The 25,243-nt window shown below is 43.7% G+C and overlaps 1 protein-coding gene across 7 annotated transcripts in view; it reads right to left on the reverse strand.

Annotated features, from left to right (window-relative positions):
- The window catches only part of FSTL4 (follistatin like 4), a 183,677-nt gene that overhangs the window by 22,840 nt on the left and 135,594 nt on the right, over positions 1-25,243 (reverse strand). For all 7 annotated transcript variants that reach the window (XM_072348399.1, XM_072348398.1, XM_072348396.1 and 4 more), the window contains 2 exons: positions 12,841-13,007; positions 2,546-2,666 (listed from right to left, as the gene is read on the reverse strand). In XM_072348399.1, coding sequence (XP_072204500.1) covers positions 2,546-2,666; positions 12,841-13,007 — 288 coding nt within the window. The remainder of the gene's footprint in view (positions 1-2,545; positions 2,667-12,840; positions 13,008-25,243) is intronic.

Raw genomic sequence — 25,243 nt, forward strand, 5'->3', positions numbered from 1 at the left:
AGTGTGTGTGGCCAGGACTGGATTATTTTAAGGAGAAAAAAGGCAAGAAAAGGAGAAGATCTTGTAAGCTGAAGCTATGAGCCTCAGCAATGAGCCAGACAGTACAAAAAGGATCAGAGGGGACCAGGAGAGGGACTGCAGCAAAGTCTGGGAACAAACCCACTGCTTCCAAGTGGTTCTTCTTTCCCTAATTACTCCCCATAGAGAAACTTGGAGTTTTCTCTATTTCAAATGAAAGAAAAAAATCACTTTTTTTTTTTTTTTTTTTTTTTTTTTTTTAGAATAAAACAGAACAAAACAAAAACTAAGTCCAAACTGCCTGTTTGATGTTAGAAGTGCATTACCCCCTCCCTGGGGGAGGCAGGCAAGCAGATACATCCCAGTTCTGGCTGACTTACTGCTGTCACATCCCCTTACAGCTTTAGTCTAATACAGAACAGCAGCAGCAAAAAGTCCACATTGAAGATGGAGTTTTTAGTCTGATACGGACAGACAGAGACAGTCCCAGTGCTGAACAGAGACAATGAACTATACTTAGATTCTCTACATCTTCACTCAGTTCAGCTCAGCTTCTCCCCTCTTCTCCTGTCAGGAGAAATTCCTCAATTTGTCCATTATGGTTCTGAAAAGCAAGGAGGATTTCTGAGTTGTGCTCAGCCTTGGGATATGTCAGAGGGTGAGCAGTGCTGTGCTGCCATCAGCCCTGCAGCCTGACCATCAGTGGAAGCAATGACACCAGCAGGAGATGTGGGCAGCAAACTGCAAGATCCTGGTTCTGCATAGCCTAGTGGCTCATCTGGGAATACCAGGTGCTCTAAAACAAAGTGTTCTCATCCTACAATGCTTTCATAGAATCAATCAATATGGAAGAGACTTCTAAGATTACCACATCTGTCCCCAGCCCACCCCTATGCCCACTGACCATATCCCCAGGGGTCACATCCCCCCCATTCTGGAATACCTACAGGGACAGTGACTCCCTACTCCCTGGACAGCTGTGCCAGCGTCTGACTGCTCTTTGGAGGAGGAATTTTCCCCTCATACCCAAGCTGAACCTGCCTTACAACAACATAAGGCCATCCCCTATCACTGTTACCTGGAGCAGAGGCTGACTCCCACCTCACTACAGTCTCCTTTCAGTAGCTGTAGCCTTCTAGTGAGCCCAGGCTGACAGCAGAACGCATGGCATTTTTTTTTGCAGTGTTTAATGACCACATAGCAACACTGAAAATACAACATACAAATACAACAATAATATCATTATTCCTTATTTTTCTTTTTGTATCATTGAATTCTTCTACTAGTAAGAAAACCCACATGGCAGCTGCGCCATGAAACTTCCAGTCAAAGAGCAAATATGGAGTTCAACCCAAGCAGCAGACACAAGCACACTGCAGCTCAGAAACATGAGCACAGCCCTCCCTGCATTCACCTCAGCTTTCCTCCCGTTCTGGTTTTAGTTTCAAAGCATTTGAGCCTTAAATTCTCAGTGATGATAAAGACTACATTGTCGCCTGCCAACTAAACTCCATTCAGGCCTCATAATATATCACATAATATAACAGGATTAAGTTGTTAGCATGCTTTCCTTTCAGCTGCCATTCATCAAACAAATAGCACTTTGAGGAAGGAAACCTATTTTCCCAGCTGCAGCACACACAATCTAGTTACCCGTATTGCTGAGATTTTGCAGTTTACTCTCTCAAAAGATGACAAATTATTATGTGGAAACATTAAGTCTGTTTCCATTCAAATCAAGTGGAAGCTTCGTGCTCTTCCCCAGCCACACGCTACAGGTGGAGCATGTAGGCATGGCCCAAGGCCTGAGCTGCAGCCAAACCTACACCCATGAAATACCAGTTTGAGTCAATGTAATTTTAAACTCAGCCCGACTGAGTCTGAGCCCAAAAGAAAGACGGCAAATGTCTGAATGGAAGTTCCACCAGGCTCAAATATGGCCCAGGGAGGTGGCTGAATGAGATGCTGGAATACAGCCTGCATGGTTCTCTCACTCAGAGAACCATTTGCCCTCATTTTACAGCCCAGTGGGCCGTGCCTTCAGCTGATGCGAACAGCCCTCTGCTGAACCAAGCTGGCTACAGCCAGGAAATGACTGGTACATAGCTGTGAGGTAGATCACTAGTTTTGGAAATACTGTGCTGTATTCATTTAAATATCCTGGCCTATTTCATGCAATGGAAATTATTCTCTGGAAGGTGGAAGAACTGAAGCAACAAAAGCAGTCATTAGTCCAAGAGAAGCTCTGAAACACCACTCTAAAACTCTATGGAAATGCTACACCAATGGTAAAACAAGCAGTCAGTGCCAGCTATGGCCCAGGCAATGGCACACACGTCCCCATGTGCTCCCATCCTTCCCAATTGCCTGTGTGATAACAGAAGTGAGCCCGCTGCTGGTGCCTTTGCTCTGCTACACCAAGCCCATTAGTTGCGTGGCTCTTCGCGTCTTTGTGCGAAGGAGATTAACCCGCAGCTTTGCTTACAGGAACGTTTTCAGTGGATTGTCACACATGCCATTTACTAACCATTCACCTGAAGGATGTGGGTCTGATACAGCTCTTCATAGCCGTAGGCATGACAGGTGTAATTGCCCATGTGAATAGTTGTTACCTTGGTGATGTAAAGGGAATCGTCTTCTCCAAAATCCTGTAGCAACAAAAGACAGGAAAGGCACCTTATTATATAGTAAAAGTGCGTTACACACCGCGGGAAGGGAGGTGACCTGCTCAGTTGTTTGGAGAGCAGCACGGCTTGGGAACACAGCCTGAATTCCGAGCAGCAAATTTCAGAGTTCATAAATCAACGCGAAGAAGAAAATGAGCAGCAATTTCAGAGTAAGGCAAAGTAACTCATCTGAGAATATGAACTTTTGTGCCGGTTGTTAACAAGGTGCTTTTTGCACATAAAAAAAAAAGATAGCAATCTCCAGCTGTTTAATTTATAGAGAAATTTAACATCTACCCGTTAACCTCAGGTGCACAGCACACAACTTCGGGGCGGGCTGAGGCTTCTTTTAGCCGTGCTGGTTCTCAGAAAACACACAGTAACCTTGAGACTTGACGAGGAAGAGCTGAAGCTGTTTGTCAGCCCTCAGACCGCATCCCAGGCAGGAGACAGGGAAAAAGACAAAGGCTTTCTTTCAGAGAGTCTTCCTTGGAGTCAGCCTGCCTTCATCTGTAACTGCCTGACAAGTATCCTTTTCTTTTCCCCTTCCCTTTCCCACATCTGCTGTTGCACCACAATGTTTGGTTGTCAGCAGGGTGCAGGTCCGTTATTAGGGAGGTTTGGGCACTGAGTGTTTCGTACAACTGCTCTCATTAGGAATATAATTTCAAATTATATTTAAAGCGCTGATGGGTACACAAAGCAGCTTCTTTTGTTATTCCATTAACAGCTCCCAAATGTTCATACCTTCGTGCAAACCCAGAAGGATATACTTAAAGAACAGTTAATGAGCTTAAAGAATGATTTTCCCTTAATTAACTCCGTGCATGAAGCATGCTAAATTCAACTCCTTGCACAATTTCATCACAAAAGTATAGTAAAAAGCAATTAAGAATCGGGGTGGCACGAAACCAGTACAACAGGGTGGGCACTGGAGAGCTGGAATGGCAAAGTCACACTCGTTGTGCAACCCCTCTGTTGCTCTTCCTCCCCACAGCCCAGCAGCAAAGTGGCAGCAAAGGGAAGCGTGGGGACTTGCCTACATTTTAGACATGCTACAAGGCAGAGCTTGCAGGTGGGACAACATCTTGCTCTCCTTCTGATCTGAGGGGGGATGGAAATAAGGGTGCTGCTGCTCTGACAGCACCGCAGACCACAAATGCATGCACAGATCTGAATGAGAACAAATCCAAAGATGTGCCCAAAATTCGTTATCAATAACCATAAGCATCACAGATATGAGTGCTGCTTTGGGTGTCAGGCAGATTGGGTACCTGGAATGAGCAGGTTAAGCTACCCAATACATCACAGATATCTATACTGAAAACTTCTCATTTCCAGCATCTGCCTGCTTTCTGGCCAGCTAGATCTCTCCTGCTGAAAAGCAAAGGTGCATGAACAACCACAAACAGAAGAGCTATCACCCCTGCTCAAATGATATTTGCACGAGATAGAGAAGATGCCTGCAGCAGAGGGGACTCAATAACAGTTTTTCAAGTTAAGCCCAAAGCAACTCAGATTGAGTTCAGGTCAATAAAGGCAGGACGACTGCTTTTATGGGATGATTTATATGGAGTGGTACAATGCAATCTTTTCAGTTCTAAGCGCCTGCTTCCTTCAAGAGCTCTCAGCAAAATATTGTGAATGCTTGGTTGGTGCTCTGAAATTGTCTTTAAACAGACAAGCTGCTTTTTTCAATGCGTACGAATGTATTAATGTAATTCATTTAATACAACAACCCTTATGTAAACAAACTGATGCCAGGTTACGGGATTATTCTCTTCCTCTCCAAACGCGTTTTTCTTGTAAAGAGAAGCTTTTGTTGGTAAGAGCATGGTTTATGGCACGTAAGAACTATTTTCTGTCTTCCAGCACTTAAAAAAAGGCCATCAAATGCGATTTAGGCAATGCTGTGCCCTTCACATCAGGTTCAGAAGGGAAATAATCTGCTCTACGTTAGAGCTCACATGAGACCACAACTGTTGTCGAGAATCACAATGTTAGGGGTTGGAAGGAAAACGTAATCACCAAATTTAGGTTCAATACTGAAACTTCTGTTGCTACAAAAAGAATGCTGAGTTCTGTAACAAATCACCGCTTCTTTCCGTGCGCTTATTTATTGCAGCTTACAGTTTCTCCCTGTGTTTCCCTGTGGATATAATTAGCGCATGAAGATTTCACGGTTACATTTGCTACATATGCATGCATTCTTATGCACAAACACCTCCTGTTTATACTCAGTTATATAAAGGTAAAGTTTTTTGAATAAAAGTTCTTAAATACCATTTACCATAAGACATTTTTAGAGCCAAGTTTGGAGCTTGTTCCACCATCCATCCACCAACCCGCCCACCCCTCCATACAAGCACATTCATGTAAAGCTTCCTGGGAAGAACTGGAGGGAAGAGGTTGAAACAGGCAAAGGGAATGTGAAGAATTAATGCTTGGAAGAGGCAGAAGAAACACTTCTGTGTGCTTTGACTTTTCCAGATGGCTTCAGTTTGCAAAGCCAAGTTCCCAAGTCACCACAAAGCCAAGTTCAGTCACACCAAGCCTGAAAGCAGTCAGAAGGAGCAATAAACATCTATAAATCTGATGTAACACAATTCTTCCCCCCTAAAGCTATCACACCTTTCAAGCAGAGCATCTCATGGCTGCCCAAAGTCACAGTGCTGTGCAACCCTGGGAGCTGGGTCTGCCCTACAATTCCCCCACAATGCAGGAAGGCAAACTGCAGAGACATCTTTATGTACAGTCCCATGACAAAGGACAAGCAAGCAGGAGAAAGGGTAGAAGGTCACTTCTGGGGCACAGATTTCCTCTGTTACTGCTGAAGCTGAATCTCCTTGTGAAGAAATAGAAGCAATGAAAATGTATGAACAAGAGGCAGAAACGCTTCTAAGAGCCACAGAGCAACAAGCCTTGTGGGAAAGCAGTCAGATAAGGACAAGGTGTTCTTCACCTCCATTTTATGAATTTCATTATAAAATAAGGTTACATGTTCTGAGTTAAAAGCTAAATATATATATATATAAATATATATAAAATAAAGAAAGAAAAAACTCAGCAAGCTGTGCTTGTAATTTCTCATAATTGATGAGGTCACGTAGTGACAGCTGACAAATGGACTCCCCCAGCAGTCTATCTCATGCTCCTTCTCCCTGTCTGGAATCAAAGTTCTCTGCCCTTCATGAGCTTCTTTTACACCTTGCAGGAACCCTTCAAACAAAGGGCTGATTAAGTGATCTCGGGATACATTTGAACTTTTCAAGATTAAAAGAAAACCACCACCCTGCATTTAAATTGATAACAGCTCAGTAATGTGAAAAACACAACCCAAGTTGCCACTGCACACACTCCATTTTAAAAAATAACTAAGATCCAAGGAAAATGGATATGCGCTTTTTTGGTACTGAATTTCCCTTCCATCACCACTGATTACCCAAGGCATCAATCCCTCCAAACAGAAGATTTTTCATATTTATTTATCCCATTCCTCCTCTCTAATGCATTCCCTGGTCATGCAATCTGCTGCTGCTCGGAAACACGGTGCTTAGAAATGTGTAAAACATCGCCTATTGCTTGTAAATCCAGCTCCTGTTCTGTCTCAGGTGCAATGCATTACAGAGCTGGAATGCCACAAATCTCCAGCTCTGACACATGGGAAGGGGAGCAGGCATAGTGCTGGGGCAGCCCACTGACACTGCCATGTGCTTTCCTTTTCAGACCTTTTTCGTAAAGCTTTCCAACAGGACTTGGGGTTGTTCTGACACAGAGGGAGAAACGTATACAAAACGCTCCGAAATTTTGGCAAAAAGGAGCTGTTTCCCCATAAGGTCTTATTTTAAAGAGCAATCAGCATACGGCAGATTCAGATTTATTATTAGAATCACAGAATGGCCTGGGTTGAAAAGGACCACAATGATCATGTAGTTCCAACCCCCCGCAATGTGCAGGGTCACCAACCACCAGACCAGGCTGCCCAGAGTCACATCCAGCCCAGCCTTGGAATAGAAGGCCAGAATAACTTCCATTTACTTGAGGAAAATAAAACCAAACTGGTCTTAAATGATTGGAAGGAACAATCCCAGCTGAGCCCAAGGAAACTGGGAACCTTCCCCACACAGCTCTGGTACCTCCTCCAGACAAAGCCAGCCCTGGCACCGGGGCTTGTTGGTGTCACTGGTTTTCCACTAGAGGGAAATCAACGCCGTCACACTTTCATAACAACCAACACAGCGATGAAAATTCAACTGTTCGCTTTAAAAAGCCTGTCTGATCCTCAGAGTCCTGGAAATCTCTCTCTGATAATGTTTACGGGATTTTAAAACAAAATGTACCCAAGCATTTAATGAGATTATTATTATGCAAAACCTCCAACAATGGCTATCACTTGGAAAGTGATTTCCCCACACTGATCAAACGGCTCTGATCTTTTTCCACAATAGACTCATGAGTGATTCATATAAAAATAATAAAAACTAAATTAGTCATGGCCTCTTAAATCACTTTCTTTGGTGCTCTTAATAATTCATTTCCAGAGACAAGCTGAGAACTTACGCTTCATTAATATTATTTGTTCTTGGTTTTACACACGCCATCTTACACTTTAGTACTCTACATGGGGAAAAATTCAGCCTTAAGCAAATGCCAGAAAACTGTTGCAAACACAGCCCGGTGGGATATTAATTTATCTCTGTTCCTGTTTTGCTGCTCAAAGAACTTGCACAACAGAAGACTTGGCTGGTGAGCCAGAAAAGTTGTTTTTTTCCTTGAGTTATATGGATACAGCCTTTTAAAATAACCATACAATTTTAGCATAGATAAAAATGGATGACTTCATATCCTGAGAAACCCAGAGAGACAAGATGAGGAAAATCCACGGTGGGTCTCCCTGCTGGAGCTGCTGGTGGAAAGGAGGGATGACTCAGTGAAGCATTCCTATTAGTCGGATTACTGCCCATTGCAGAGAAAAGCAATGAGTCTGATCAAACAACTACTGACCTTGGGAGAAAACAGAATTCATCAACTCTCCAGCTTTCTGCCCATGGCTCAGGGGCAGGGACTCACAGGCTTTGGTTGGTAACCCAACTCTTGGTTGCATCAGTCTGAGCAAGTGTTGTACAGCACATCCAATTCCAAAGAGCCATCTCACCCTCAGAGCTCTCCCAATGCATTTTGTAAGCATGCCAGCCCAGTTACCTCAGCACTTCACAGCAGATGATTTTAATTGGCTCACTCCTTTCTTCCTGCTCATTTCTGGAAGTTTCACACTGTATTTATAGTTCCCTGTTATAAAACCCTGATCGAGCGTGAGCAATTCATCTCTAGGAGAGTTACAGCTCATGTGCCTCAAAAAATTTCACAAGGTCTGTACCCATCTGTAAGAGGCACAAACCGAACTACCCAGGCTGCTGGGAGAATGCCTTCCTTCATAGAAATGAGAACTTTAGGGAGGTGAACCCTTATAACCTAAGGGAAGTTAGGACCAGGTGAACAACTGCACTGTCTCAGTGAATGTATTCCTGCACCTGCAGCAATCACCTGCAAACTTTGGGCCACAGCACAAAATTAAGCTCTCCCAATGAAGGCACCAAGTGGATACAACTTGGCTTTAAACATGCAAGTTTAAATGCACTCACATCACGGTGTTACTGCAGCATTCAGGATAACACAAGGTTTGATCATTTTAAGGGCCTCTTTCCTATTAGCAGGATATTAAGTGGGGTTATTCACACCTGAACTTTATTATTTAACAACGGAATTACATTAAAACCATCATCAGGGATGTACCTACTTCATGCAGCCTGTTCTAATGAGCAATCTGGTCCAGGTGACTTCTACTTTTAAGGTTGGCCATTTGCTTTGGTCTCCAAACATTACACAGCTGAACCTGTGTGAAGTTGGCATCGGTCCCTTCTAAAGAGGAGCACTCCAGACATGAAGAGGCTGGCATGGGGATCTCTCATCAGATGGACACCTCTCCCTGCATTTTCTACAAGATCAGCCAATTGATACACACAAGTGACAACCGCAAATGAATGACACGCCACACATCAGCTCCCAGGAGCATACTTTTTAGGGCCACTATTGATTCTTCCATCAGACTGGGAGAAAGCCTTTACTCCTCGAGTGCTCCCCCTGAGGGGAGCTGGCTCTGGAGTCTTGCATTTGTTCCTAGATAAAGACTTTTTTGGGATCTGGATTAAACTGTACAGAAGAACATGAAAAGAATAATGAGAACTGCTCATGAATTAGTTTAAACTCTTTGCAACATACTTGGTGATTCACCAAATTCCCCCCTACCTGTGCTCTGTTACACTTGTTTCCTTGTGATAATACGCTCTTCTCTGTTGTTTGCGTACATTTTCATCATGCTTCTGTAGATAAGCTTTTGTTTACAAGTTTAGTTCATAAATTTATGTATTTCTCTCCAGATGATGTCAAATCACATGAAACAATACCCTATAAATACTGTATAAATACACTTGACTCCATGAGGAGGTTGTTTTTAATGTTTTCAAATTGAGGAATGCTTTCATAATCGCAGATTTAGGACAGCATATTGCCTTTCCCTGGGAGGCAGAAGTATATTACTCTGAAAGATAACACATTTTAACCAGTTTGCTATTTGTAGTCAAGCATCAATTTACAGCTATCGCAATCTCTCCCGTTTCGGATACACTGTAGTTATTTTCTTCATCAGAAAAGTTGATGGGGCTTTTCCCCCCCTCCCCAGTACAGCTGCAAAAACATTTATAATGGATAAATAACCTGGATGGGAAATGTATGGATAAATAGTATTTTCATGCAAAAAGCAATCTTAAATGTTTGCAATAAAATCACTTAATTACATGTACCATTAAGATGGCTCTTTCGTACCAGCTACGCAACAACTCATTAACAGAGCTCTTCACCAACAAGACAAATTAAGGTTGCTTATGAAAGCTTCTGATTAAGAGAGAAATGGAAAGTTATTAATACTTGGTTGCCACTCGAGATATCTCAAAAATGATTTAAGCAAAGCACATAAACATCCAGGCATTACAGTAATCTTCAGCCTCTCCATTCTGCATAAATTTCAGGTTACTTTGGTTTTTGTTGAACTTCTCATTTCTAGTATTAATTTGGAACACAGGCAACCTTCTCGTATCATGTTTATCAATAATCTTAAGGGAATAAAGCCACAAAGGACTCCACAGCGGTTCCTTCCCTCCGCTGCGCTCACACCGTCTTTGAAGAGTTCTGTTCCTTCTGACTCGGACCAATATTTAGATCTGATTCCCTCAATTAGCATTTAGAAGAGAAAGAGCATAATTGAAATCTAATACAAGGATTTTTCTAAGTGTATGAATATCCTGTAGGTTTCTATGTGATTACCACTGTGCCAGGAGCAGGGAGGATTTTCTTGAACTTAAAAAGGTACAATTAATCTCCTGTTGCACTTCCAATTAGCCAAATTGCTAACCTTATTGTGAAAAGCAGAAATGCAATTGAGTTTCTGCTTGAGGCACTCTAAAAGAAAACTGAAGTAATTTCATTAACTGACTTCAAGTGTATTAAGAAGCACACTGCCTTCACTTTCCTGTTGTCAATGCCCTTAAAGAGATGACTGCTTAATGTCCTTCTCCGCACCCACAAGGGGCTGCCCACACTGCAACCTCAAAGCAAACACTGCAGCTGCCCCTGGTGCCTACAGGCAAGAACTAACTGTGAGCACAGGTATGTTCACACTTCCAAAGGGCCATCTCCACCTGAGCTCCCAACAAGTGCACCCAGCATGCAGGGGCCCACCTGGGTAGCCACAGACACGCTGCCCAGAAGGGCGAAATAAAAGGGTCACAGTCCCCAGATTGCCTCACCTCAAGTCACCAGACCAGAACGCAGATGGCAATGGTATATATATGGAACATAAAGAGCTTTACAGTTTAATTAAAGATGGAAAAGATGCTGAAGTGTTTATTAGATTAAAAAAAGAAACTGACATGCAATAGAACCAGGTGTTACACGACAAGGTGAAAGAGATCATAAACTGACAGATCAAACATTAAAACTGAGCGTAAATCCTGTTTTGCCTCCTTTTAAGAGCCTGAGTGCTCTTTATGTGGTTTCTCAGTGATATTAGTTCAAACAGATCAAAAATGATATTTTTTTCCCCTGCTATTGCTTTAGACTGTCCAGGGAGTGTGCAATCATGCAGGATCCAGTTTGTGTTCGAGGACCTAAGTCCTCCTAGCATTTAGCAACAAATGCTCAAGTGAATTACTCATAAGTAAACCACAAGTCCACTCAAGCCAGCGCTAAATTATGAAGGAACTGGCATTTGAGCTTCAAAATTTACTGCTCCAATCCTAATTAAAATAGTTGGGTTACAAACGAAGCCTCAGAGCCAACATGCCTTCACCGTGCTCCACTTCCCCAATTGCTATCCTGTGCTCCATTCACAAACCAACTTCAAACTCTCTGAAGATCAACATCATCATAACCAAAATTTCATAAAGACCAAACAAATGCCCGGAATTTTCATTAGTTTGAGCCAAAAGATTCTATTACCACCCTTGAGCCTCCAGAGGATGAGGAAATGGGATTTCAGAATAGCTGACTTCCACCTTTAACTCAGTTGGGCTCAGCAGCAAACCTGAGCCTCAAAACTGGGCACCTCAGATCAACCCAGCAAACATCGCTGCCCATAGAAAGGCTCCTTCGACCTTCAGATCACACCAAGTTTGCTTGCTATGGATTAAACTAAGCACGCTGGCAGCAGGTGTAATCTTTACTCAGCTTAATCTGCATTGAGGACTAGATCTGTTCTGAAGAATATCTGGACAGGACCATAAGCTGTCAGGTCAACTGCTCTCCCACTCCACGAGGGAACGCCGGATTTTGCATCTCATCCTGGTGGTGGCTCCATGTATTTTTATTGCAATGACCCAATGGCCATTATCCCAACCACAGCACCAACGGATGGATGGAAGAAACCCGGTCAGCTCTGCAAGCCTTGGGCTGGGTGTACAATCCTAAGCATCCTCAGCACTGCTCCTTACAAACCTGTGCCAGCACTGCAGTGGGATGTTTGCTGTTTTCACACTGCATGTCAATGCCACGCTCCAAAAGGCAAAAAAATGCACTTAGGAAAAAAGTAATTCTTGCTTTGATTGAAACAAAAATTTTAGATGGCTGTAATTACTGAACTCGTGTGTACAGTAATCACTTTAGTGCGGTGTGCACCAAGTTCCTACCCAGGCAGAGGCAACAAATAACGTGTTATGTTGCAGTAAAGAGTAAAACAAAGACTTCTTGCATTTCAGCAATCCCAGACACACAGCAATTTAGAGAGCTATGGCTGTAACAACCCTGAACTGAGTGGTCATCAAATTAACAAGAGCTGAACAAAAACATAAATCAGCTCTTTCCGTAGCATAATTAAAATAAGAACTGATTTACCATGTACTGCAATTGAAGGAGAAATTAAATACAGACCATATATATACACATATTCTTTTTTAAACATGACTTTCCAGTCTCTCCATAATTAAATGTTATTAAATAAATGAGGAAGTTTATGCCATTACTCAGGTATTGTCTTTACGATCAACTGTGACTCACACATCAGACCAGCACTGAGAATTAAGAGAGATCCATCTCCCTTCCTGCCAAGGTATCACCATACCCTGCTGAATTACCCCATATTTTAAACTGCTCCTCAGAAATCCTGAGGAATGAGAGATGGGAGCAGGCTGAAAGGCGAGGGAAAGGGGAGAAACAGATTTATTTGATTTAGATAGGGGAGAGATTTCACTGCCAGCCGTAAATGCGTTGTTTCATGCTCTCAATGAACCTGCAGCTCTGTAGTGGGAATGAGAAAGCCAAGAGGTTAATGGTGTGGAGAGCTCCTTTCCCTGCTTTCCAGGGCTGCTCTGGTTGCACTGAACTGAACAAGGAACACAGGATGAAGTATCAGTGCTAAGCAAATTGCAATAACCTGAGCATTTCAAGTACCCACTCTTTCAGATGTTTTGATTAAGATATTACCATAAACACAAAACATCACACCAGCTTTGTTTTCCATGACAATAACGAGACAAAATTTGTTCCCTTCAAAAGCTGCTAAATGAAGCTGCATTCAATACACAAGAAGGACTAACTCAGGACTTACATTGATGTCTTCCAGGTCAAGGAAGTTGAGGATGATGCCGTTGCGCTTCCAGATGATGGGTGGCCGCAGTGCCCCGCGGATGCTGCATGTCAGGATGGTGCTGAGGCCCACTGTGATGGTGGTGATGCTGACACGCTGCTCCTCAGGTAGGCTGAGCTGGACCACCTCTGCAAAGGAATAACACCAAATAGCACCAGGGTTCCCTTTCTTCTCCATTCCAGGAATAACTTTGAAAGATTTTCTGCAAGGAGTTGGACGTAAAAAAATCTCTAAGCAACAAAGCCAGGAGGGAAGCTTTCCCACTGAGCGGAGCAATGAATGCACACAGCCCACTGGCATTATGCTGCCTCAGACAAGACAGAAACTTGGTCAGGGGAATGAGCCCCTCTGTCCTCATCCCACTGGCACTGTCTGCAGTCAAACAGGGATGAAAGAGATGGATGCTGCCTTGCCCCAGGCTGTATGCTTTAAGAAAACCAAGTGCAGCAGCACTGACACTACAAAACAGCAGTAGGCTCATGTTATTCCCTTCCTTGCACCAGCTGGCAGTTCCCCTACTCATCAGGCTCACTCTCTTGTATCTGCAGTGTGACCCACACAAGATCTGCGCATCGCTTGCAGTGTCCGCACTGGGAAGATTTAAACGCCTCGTGCACTTTCTTCTGCTGACTTCCAGCGACTGCAAACACTATTTTTATCGTTTCAAGTCACAGCTTAAGATGTGATACTGCCTTAAGAGTTAACAGCTTTGGTGGTAAAATCCTCTTCACGTGGCCTCCACTACAGAAATGCACTGAACAAAACCCAGCACCTACTCCTTCAAGGAACATTTTCCATCTCTTCAGACCCTCTACATGAAAATCTGCTTTTAAAACTCTCAAGTAACAATTCTAGAAAATATTTGATGCCTTCCACAACCTCGGGCAGCTGACAGGACTCACTTCAGGGCTCCATCTGCTGATTGTGAGGCCCTCTGCAGAACCCACTTGCGCTGCAGTACTGAGCAGCTCTGCATCCCTTTTCCACCCAAGCAAGAAGTCAATTCAGTGTGCCACAAACCACATTCACTACCGGAGGTCTGAGGCTGATTTAGGGCTGCAAAGATCAATACATTGCACACCGTGTCTGCCAGCCACGAGCTGATCTCCCACTTAATATTCCCAGCACTTCTTAGAAACACCGCGAGTTAAACTAAACAGCTGTAGCATCGATCAAAAAATAGGGAAGTCTGACCAACATCATGCTTGTATTTGGGGTGCAGTCACTCATATAGGAAAAACACAGGAAGTGTCAGACCATCAAACTTTAATCCCCCTGAAATCTTAAAGCCCAAACGGAGTGGCAGAAGAGGAACAGGAAGAGGAGAACATTGGCCACCCATGGTCAGGTTAGCAGCTAAGCCAGGAATGAACACCTCATTAAACACCACCTCATTAAACTACATCTCACTAGGCATCACCCTCAGGTACCAGCTGGAGAAGGTCTCATGCTGGGGTCAGTGTACAGTGCAGTGCCCCAGCCCTCTGCCTTCACCCACCTGCCCGAAGCATGTAAACCCCACAGAGGTGCTCATAACTGTCAATTTCTGCATTAAAAAGAGCTCCATTTTTATAAATGAAATATTTGGAGCACACCTGTCAGGATAAAGAATCAATAATTACAATAACTTGTAGCACAGAGAAGGGCTAATGAGGACCATCTTTTCTTGATGAAAATGAAATAAAGGGTTATTCATTTATGAGAATTCTTTATACCTTCTTACTGCTGCTCTCCTTAACTCTGTGCACTGTTTCTCACACTGCCCAGCCCCTGAGCTCCAGTGGTCCCTAAAGAAGACAACTTGGGTGGCTGTCACTTGCGTATAGTTGGAATAATACAAGCATATAGTTGTAATTACAAAGTGAATGGATAGCCAGAGAGTATCTAAGAAAAGACTCACCAGCACTGAGGCTTTCAGTTGAGATGGATGCTCACCAATATTGAAGCTTACCACAAAAACTCCAAAAAGGAGCAATCTCCAGAAAGAGATGCTACCTTAGTGCTGGTCAGCCCTTAAATGGGATCTGGGAGAGGTGGAGTCAAGCTCCCCCCCTTTTGGGAGCACAGCTGAATTACCTTCACCTGTGCTCCCACAGCTGACCCATCACTTGCCTCAGATGGTTAATGAGAGATTCAGGCTGTGATCAACAGTTTCCCTTACACACTTGTAAAGGAACTGAATAAGGGCAAGATGGGACTTCTTAGACTACAGCATGTATGTCATATAGATCACTTAAATAATTCTCCCCTCAAATACTTCTCTGGAATATATTTGAAGGCATCCTATCATGACCACACTGACTTTCAAAAGTCTTTCCATTAAGAGGATTATGTTGTCTGGTTTTAGTCACAGCTTTCTTGGCATCGCTAGAAAAAGAACGCACTTAAACAACCAGGTGCTTTGGGATGGAAACAGAGAAGCCCCAAGAGGAGATGAAGGTTGTGCTCCTTGGTGTAAGAACACACATCTTCTTAGAAAAATCAGGCTCTTGTACTTAAGCTGCAGTCCTCAAACACTCTGATGCTGGTCACACAAATTATTCAAGTCACCATAATGATTTTGGGTAGAACCCTCTAGATTAAGTATTGAGCTTCTCATTTTATGTTTAAAAATCTTCATGAGATAAAAGGATTTTTTACCACACACATAAAAAACAAATGGAACGAATGGGTAATATTCAGAACATGCTCACATGCGGAATGCAGGCTGGAATGGAATCTGGTCCTAAACTGGGACAATTTCAAGTTCATTGGGAAATTCTGCAGGCTGATGTAAGCACAGTAGCTCTGTATACATTCCATGGATTCTCTAAGTATCAGTCCTTGATTACTGCATTTATCAAGCCACGTCAAACCTTGTATTCCTCATTGATATTTCACCTGAAGCAAAATAGCATGGAGAGGAAAAAGTCGTTCTTGTAACCCATCTGCCACCAACAGGGGAATGGGATCCCAACACTTGCGACTCAACTTTAGGTAGCTCAAGACAGGGGTACCGCCTCAGTAACAATCAGCTTCAGGAAGGAACAGATGCAATCATGTTTGCCTATGGCATTTTAATTCCAAATTAAATCACGGTCACTAAAAGGAGGCCAGGATGGCCCCATGGTCAGGGCAGGAGGGCGGTTCAGGGAAACCCTGCTCCTCACAGCTCTTATCTCTGCTGCTACACCCCATCCCAGAGGGGCTGCAAAGCAGTGCAGACCACTGGGCCAACCACGCAGCCATGCCACCATTTAAATGTCTTGCATCCCCTGATGCGACGCTGACACGTTTGACGCGGTGAAGGCTCACTAATTCCTTTTCTTGTTAAGAATGGCAAGATACTGCCAAATGTTTTCCTACACCCCTCCTCTCCAATTTTATTTCTTAAGGCTCTAAAGCAGGAGTTGCGCTTCACCTCGGCACACTCTGCATACTAATGCACACAGGTATTACTTGTTGTGCTGTTTTATCACGGAAATCTTTCCTCTGCTGTCATTTGCAGCCCGCCAAAGGCAATCATAATTTCACAATGAAGACATGTATAATTGAGGTCATTATAGGGAGCAACCTGGAATGAGCATCTATGGAGGAAAACTCATTGATTTAGCACGGCGTAGAGATAATTTACATAGTAAATGTCGTTTCCCTGCGCGCCTTTGCTCATGCTACACTATGCAGAAAAAGATTTCATGTCTTTTTAAAGTGCTTCATATCATTAATTAGATCTTTTCACTTAAACCTAAAGAAAAAAAAAATATTTTTAATACATTGTTACCACCTTTAATCATTGCTACATTTGTTCATGGGTATCTGCTTTAGGAGGACGAGAATCCAGAGCAAAGGACTTTATTGCTTAAATTATGCTGAAGGGACAAGGAAATAATTCTTTAATCTTATAACAGGCTCTTGGACAGTACACAACGTACTAAAACACAGCACTGCTGGAAGCAAGGGATGGGAGAACTCACTGCTACAGAAAGTCTCATGCACAGATCCTCACCTCCAAATTAGCTCACACGGATGTTTAGCTCGGGAAATGGAGCATTGGGTAATGCAGCCCCAAACACGTCACTCTTTCCCAGCAGTGGGACAAGTTGAGACTGATTTAATGGGATGCAAACTTTTGCCCCCACTCGGTTCCCCAAGTGCTGCAGCTGCGTTCAGGCACTGCACTGAGTCAGTATATGTCTGTCTATTGCCCTGTGGCCAACAGTGCAGCACGAAGGACAAGGGTGATATTAGCGTTTGTTTCAACAGATAGAAATCTTCTCTGATTTTATCTGCAGGTGAGGACCTAACTGAATCAAGAAAGCCAAAGCAATTAGTGTGCAAGTGGGTAAAATAAGATATTCCTTTTTTAATTGCTTTTTCTCCAATAGTTTTGATAAAAAGTGTTTGGCTCGCTATAGAAGAAAGAGATCAATTTCAGACCCTCTTAAACCTGAGAGGATCGCAGCTAATGGATTTTAAAATGAGTGTTCTGTAGGTGAGGTACAACACAACTGACCATCAGGTCTGACCAGCCAAAGAATGACTCCAACATGAGGTGTTACTGTCTAGGATGGGATGTGCTCACTGCAAATATTAAGGGCAGTTCACAGTGAGTCTGAATGTGCAAAACAGCGGTTAACACACATAAATTACTCGGATTAGCACTAGAGTATTTTCCAAACACCCCGTGATTTAGTTTCTACCCTACTCCTAGAGCAAATAAATGAATTAACAAAACCACTGCTGAACAAATCACCCCGGGTCTGTGCGCTCATGCAAAGCTGTCACAGTGGCTGCCTCCAGGACCAGCTCTGGAAGAAATGTTGCCATGTTAACACAGTTTGCTGGAGATTAAGGCTCGACAACCCGCCCTCTCCAGCAGTATTTACATCCCCTCACCTGCTTGCTGGCGGTGAAGGATTATCCATCACTCAACCCGAGATGAAAACTCCATTTTCCAAACACCAACCTTGAATTATGGGAAAGCCAATCACGCTACCGGGAATGTTTGTGTTATTAATTAACCACATTAGAGCTGTTAATGAACTCGATTCAAGTTGTTCACAATTAATTAATCCGGAGAATTCCATCAGCTCCCACCTGGGGTCAGAGCAAGGGATGGGATCAGGATTCTGGCCTCACAACCTGCAAAGAACATCATCAGGACTCCAGGTGACCCCACAGCCCTCCATAGGATGCTCAGAGAGTTTGGTTTCTCAGGAAAAGAGTGACCACTTCACAGCTTTCCTCTAAGGCTTAGAGGCTTAATTAATGTGAATAACAAAATGATTTCTAATGCTAAGTAGGAACGCTCATACTCCAGCTATATTTTGTAGCTGTAATAATTCAAGTTCTTAATGTAATTTATAAATCCTCGGGACCTTGGGCATGCTACTTCAGGAAGTATCTTATTGTAAATTCTCCACTAAATTAGTAATGCTGTTTCCTAAGTCATAAAAAGGCATAATTATATTTCTAGCAGTATGAGAGAATTCAGCACTCAGAGCCTTCTTCTGTCATTACTCACAAAGGCCATGGGTGAGGGCTCCCCAGGCAGGTCCCAGCATGGCACAGGAAGCCTGCAGCCTGTCTTATTGCACAATCTGGCATAAATACATGCGAATCTTCAGCGATATCCAGCACCGTGCTGCAGGACGAGACCCTGTCTCACATTCCTGTCAAGTCTGGACACCCTTCTAACAACACTGTGACAAGGAACCCAAGATTCAACACAAGAGAGAAGCAGATAATAAGGAAATATTGCAACGCCTTCTTGCATTCTTCAGCCCAGCTTTGCCACATGAAGTTGTATCAAGAGTGTTCACACAGCTAACAAGCTTGCTAAAACCATATATATTGACTTTCAATCAAAAACAGCATCTTGATGCACTGTATTCTAAAGATCAATTTCTTTTCTCTTTAAGAAAACGAGCAGTACACTTCCCATTGTAAAATCCCATCCCTGCCCTCCTGTTATTAATCAAAGAACATTCACTTTGTGCAGAAAGGGATAATTCATTCATTCTTGAAAGTACATGAATAAATATAAGTTGCTCAGTGCTTAATTATCTAATCTCCTGGGGGTGATAAGTGATGGATTCATTATGTAAATAGGCACAAGTAGTCTATTTTAGAGACTAGTTTACATAAATGCATTTGTTTTTATTTTAAACTCCTATTTCCCACATATTGAGAGCAGTGTTGATATGATTAATTTTTGATAAATTATTCCCATGTTGTGTCAACAGTGTCCTGTAACAGCCATGCACTTTCCCAGTCAATTTATTAATCTGAAAGGTAGAATTGCTAATGGCCTGATAACGGTCTTATCACTACTTCTGTAGTCGTGATCATTGTAACACTTGGCTCCAAAGATTTCTCTCTTTTACTACGAGTCAAAAGCGCCCTCCCAAGAACCAAAGGACAGAAGTACCAAAGTTTTCCACTGAACACACAGGAAAAAAAGAACGTGATGGTCTGGGACAGGTGTGAAGCTTCACCTGCTCTCTGTAGTTCTGCACTTTACTGCATCCAATTGGAATTGAAAGAAACCATTGGTAGCAACTGCAGTTTCACCACTCCAAAAGCAAGAGCTGCCTCAAGCAAAAGGCTTAATCCAAGAACCAGCATTACTGGGAGCACGGAGGATTTTGCCTTTCCATCAGCAATTCCTTAGCTTCAAAATGGGAACTCTTTAGAATGGTTCATCCAAAGGAATGGAACTTTCAAGAGCAGCCATTACCTGTATTTAAAATGTGGTATTTCAGAAATTCAGAGGTCCAAAAAACATGAAACTACTGGACTTTTTTATTTTGAACTTCAATAAGCTACAGTAGCTGAACTGATTTATACCTGATTTAAGGCAGAAAAAAAGAGCTTCTGGTATGGGACGTGGCATGCCAAGTTTCTCCCTGGAGTGAATTTTTATGGCTGCTCTATAAACCCCTAGGGTTTATCATGGAAATGCTGTCAGATCATTAAGTACAGCATGACTTGTGGGAACCACTGTAATGTGTACGTAAATTACTTAGCAAATAGAGCAGAGTCGGGCTGCAGGGTATGTGGGTTCAGGAAGGATTCCCAAGCAGCGCAACAACATTGAGACCCCTGAAATGGCCACACTGAATGGCTGCAATCTTATCCTCCCCACTCATTTCACTTCGAGGTCTGGGCCAGCAATATGCAATGAATGTGATAAACTGAAAAATGCATGAACCGGGAAACAAGGAGCTGAGAAAAAGGGCTCACACTGCCTTTAAAGCCCAGATTAAGGGTTTCTAAAAAAAACCCCAAGCATTTCAAATGGGATCTATTTATTTCCTTCATACTCTCTCATATTCCTGCGCTCATAAACCCTCAAATCAATGATACCACACTCTCAAGTTGTAAATAAGCATTCGTAATAATATTCACGGAGCTTTCATTGCTCTTTGTAAGGATGACTGCAAACTTAGCTGTGGTGATTACATGGATCTGGCATCTTTTCTGACTGTGGCCACGCTCAGGACACTTACAGAAACACAAGAACTCAGCTTTCCCAGGCTCGCTCCATCCAACTGGAGCTATTCCATCCCTCTCCTTCATCTTCCAGCCATTGCTCACTTGGGTTTTGCCTCATTCAAGTCAGAGTTCAGCCTCCCCAGAAGGCTTCTTTGGTGCTTTTCCACACCAACAGCAACCTTGCTCTCGAGCCAGTCGTGTAAAATCAGAGCACATTTCATTTGTAAATTGCGATTATGTAACTGGGGGAAAAACCAACGACTCAAAGGCACACACAGCTATTTCTGCCACATGCTCCAGGCTCACACTGTGGTATATGGAAATGCCTTCTCTAGGCTGTGGAGTGGGATGGCTGATGGGAGGGCCTGGCTACCCCAGGCTGAGCTCAGCATGCCCAAAGAAAGCATCTTTCCATGTGCTGCTGTGCTGCCCTGGAAGGGCAGGCCTCAGCCCAATCTGATGTATGCTGCAGCAATATGCAGCTCTGCAAATAAAGAAATGGCACAGATTTGCCTGGGAGAACTGTACTGTACTTGAACTCTCAGAATCACAGCATAGTTGGGCTGGAAGGGACCTCACAGCTCTCCCCAATCTCCCTGCTGCAGGCTGACTGCCCTGCACCAAGTAAGGTTGCCCATGGCCCATCCATGGCCTTGGGTGCTTCCAGGGATGGGACAAAGCCATTCACCTTCTGCCAAGGCTAAGGCACAGCAAGGCTGTGCTGCAGCAGCAGCCCAGATAGCATCTCCTGTTTTAAAAACATCAGTTGATATAAAGTTTTGCATCAGCATTCTCATGCGTGCCCTTCCTATCTTACAAACACAAAGGGTAGGGGAAAGTCAGAAATTACTGAAGAAATTTGGCAAGAAACAGATAATTAAAAATAACATTTCCTTCTGGTGAGGAAGGCGAATGGAACCAAAGCACAAAGAGCAGCCCCTGAAGAAAATCCCCTGCTTCATGCTCTCAGCACATCTTTTGTCCCAGTTAAACCTTTGCCAGCCCAATCCCCCGCAGTTCAGAGGCTTTTAAGAACCTGCAGAAGGGGCTGGGCCATGCCCAGTGCTGGTACCGGGCCCAGCAGGCAGTGTAGATCCACTGCACAATACTGAAGCATCACTTTAAAGCCTGGCATTCCCCTGGGTTTTGTCTCTGCAGGGAATTGCAGGATGGACAATAAAGGGCTGGGAGGAGGCTCTACAGAGAGGGTCAGAGCTGGGGATGCCTCAGTTTCCCTGCAGGAAGAATTAATCCATCTGGAAAGATTTCTCAGCATCCAAGGCAATAGAGGCCATGCAAATAGCCACAGGCATGTCATGTCTGTGGATTTCTCATTAAAATCCCTCAGAGGTTTACAGATAAAATCCACATATAAAACTGAAATTTAATTATACGAAAGTACTTTGAAGCAGAGATTCACAGCGACTGCTGCAACTTAAATTCCAGAAATACAAGAATGATAAATGCTGCATCGCTGGAAGTAACAGGGAAAACAAATCATCTGTGCTATCATACGAAAAGGCATTTTGAAAAGCAAGATATGGCAGCAAAGCCCACTGAGGCCAGTACTCTTTGTGTACCGACCAACAACATCAGCTTCTTGAACCTTTGAAATCTTCAGAGCAAAACAATTTATAGGAGCAGTTCTTTCTTACAAATGCCATGGCATGTAACCCCAGGCACCAGCAGGGCAAAGCTGCAGGTCAGCAGCTGTGGGACACAGGCAGCACAGGGCTGCAGTCCCTTCTCCATCCTGCAGAATGGAGCAGACCACTTGTTTACAGAGCAGCTACGTCAGCACTTTGGTTTTCTTACCTTATATCCTCGACTTTATTTTAAACTCTTCACATTTGGCTCTGACAGCTGAAATGATGCGTTTTCTTCATGTTCATTCCCTAATATCCTTTGTTGTTAAATCCCCTTCAGAATCACCTTTGACATTTGCTCTCAGAGGCTGTGCAACCTCACAGTGGGATCACAGCACCAACACCTCTCAGCCCCTCAGTCTCGGCCCTGATGAGCCCCAGCTGCCACCATCCCAGTCCTCCTGCTGGCACCCAGCTTCCTTCACCCCATCCTGGTCTCCCTTCCCCACTGCTTCATTCCTTGAAGCTCAGGTGAACTCAGGCTGCCGATCCCTGGTACACCCAGCCCCACCTCACCACACCAACTGGATGCAAAGGGTGCTTCAGTCACCTGTTCCAATCCAACAGCATGTAAACACAACATTTGAGGAGCGCATATTGCTTTATATACCATGAACTACTCCTGGTTAAGTCTGTAACATAAATACAAACAGTCTTTAAATAAATATTTGATTTACAGCAGCCCGGAAAAAACTGAGTGGACCAAATGAAAGCTTGTTTAATTCTAAATTATTTGCTAGCAAAGCGACCATATGCTGAGTGCCACAACAACAACATTCATCACATCAAGAGTCTGGGGATACTCTCTTTAAGATCTTTGGCACAGCACTCATCACAAATATTGCCAACCAGATGCTCTGTTTTTCCAAGAAACAATTCACTCCTAAGTACAAACACTCGGAGGGTGCATTGCCCCTGAAAGAGGCAGTGAGAATGTGCTGGGCTCAGCCATGGGGGGGAAGGAAAGGCTGGGTGGGAATCATCTCTCCTAACACACCTGACCAACTCCTGACCAACTATTAATGCAGACCTATCAGCTGACTTTGTTTGCACCTGTCTGGTCAGGGCTCACCATAGCACTCAGGTTGCAAACTCATGTGTTGGCATTTACAAAACATCTTTTCCATTGCATTGTACACACAGGCACACACAGACCTCAACCCCCAGGTACAGCCACTGCGCTGCTATATTACATCCTTAGAGCACTTACAAGGAATGAGATCTCAGTGCAGGAGTGAGGGAGCATCATCACAGGAGTGATTAAAGCAGCGTCCCTTCCTCAGTGCTGGCTTTTACCTGAGCACCCCTCCTCACCTGCTGCAACAGAGCTTCTCTGCCCTCTGTTTTATACAGCTGTGCAGAGCCACACAAACAGCACACAGAATGCATTCATACACTCACCAAAGGTCAGATACAAATAAGTGCACCATAAAAAGACACTATCTCAAGCACTGCTGCCTCGATTGGTTTTGCTAGTATCTTATCTAAATAACAGCTCTGAGATAGGAAAACCTCAGAACACAGCATTAAAGTGTAGCTACAGCTCATGATGATAAAGCAAAAATTAAAGATTTCCAACATGAAACCTACAGCCAATCTGAGTATTAACAAGATCAGTGCCTGGTTTGTGTTTTGCCAGTAAGTATAATCCGTTGCGTAAATCACTGCTTTGATAATGGACTGATTTTCACAAATGTAACATGACATTCAGCCACTAAGATATAACACACACCTGCAGGGCATTTGGTGAACGGCGTTCTGCTGTACTTTAATTGATGTACAGTCCTTTGTGGCTTGTATCCCTTCAAAGCCATCTCACATCCGACAGCAGACAATGCCTGACAAGGTCTGGTGAGACAGCACGCCAAAAAGGCCCAACCATGAGCAGGGATTCTTGGTGCAAAGCTTTCCTCAAACACACTGAAAACAGCCTGAAGACTGACTGTTTCTATCAGTTATTAATTCTAAGTGGAAGGGATTCGATAATAACTATTGAAATTATGCTATTGGAACCAAGTGACAGGAATACTCCTTCATTCGTCTTGCAGTTATGTTTCACCTTTTGCCATGCCTCCAGTTTCTCTGTCCTTCCCTTCACTACGTCTTCATCGAGCAGCACAGCAAAACACCAGCACTGCTGGAACAGAGAAGGATCTGGGGCATCACCGAGTGAAAAATCAAGATGATCATTTGCGTCAGAAGGAACCTTTGATTATCATTCAGTTTGATACCCCTGACATGGGCAGGGACATCTATTGTGAGATTGGGTTGCTCGAGATGCCTCCAACTGGAGCAAAAGCCAGAGATTTTGCTCCTTCAGTCCATGTCTAGGTTAGATGGAGGGCTGCAGATGCTCACCCCTTTTCACTAAGCCACCGAGTACATCTGACCTCAAAGCACAGCAGCGTGGTCCCAAAGCATGCACCAAGGGCTGCCTTGCACAGGAACCTCTGCTCTTAGCCCCAAATTAAAGCACTGCTATCCCCATAATTTTACATCCCCACCCCCAAAACTAGGGTGATTTTGTTGTACTTCACGCACTTCAAATCATTAACACTCAACATAAATCAAGAGCAATGCTCATACAAGAACTGTCAAGGATGAAGTACTGAAGTCAGGGACATATTGTGAAAAAAGGCTCCTAATGATTCAGAGTAATATATGTCAGATGTTTGAGCAAACAAAGCATTCATAAACCACTGCAGAACTGCTCCTTTCAAACTGAACCGAGCCTTTATTCCCACGCTACAGATAACAGTGATTGAGGGAAGGAGAAAAGCCAAGGACACCAAACCAGGTAAATCACTGCTCCCCAATACTGTCAAGCGAGACAGCACAGAAATATCATCTCTCATACATTCTACTGACTACTGCTCTGTGGAAAATTGCTTAAACTATTTTTCTAGATTTTTCACTTAGCAATGGCTGAAAGTATGAAATGTTCATCCAAATTTAGGACACGTTGAAGGAAAATGCATGCTTATCAACCAAGGTCAGGAGGCAGAACTCCAGAGCCCTGCTCATAGACAGCACGAGGGCTCTGCCCAGCAGCACTGCATGCCCTTGTCCTTGTGTGTCCCTGGGGAGGCTCTTGGCTGTCACCTCTGCCAGAGCACCAGGGGGAAAAATCACATGTGGGCTGGTCTCTGGTGAACAGTCCTGAGAGGACTCTATGTCTGAAGCTCCAGGAGGACCACGTTACTGAGGCTAAGTTTGCTGCAGCCTGCAGTGGGAGACCCACA

Source organism: Excalfactoria chinensis, chromosome 13 (assembly GCF_039878825.1).
Source record: "Excalfactoria chinensis isolate bCotChi1 chromosome 13, bCotChi1.hap2, whole genome shotgun sequence".
NCBI classification, from domain to species: domain Eukaryota; kingdom Metazoa; phylum Chordata; class Aves; order Galliformes; family Phasianidae; genus Excalfactoria; species Excalfactoria chinensis.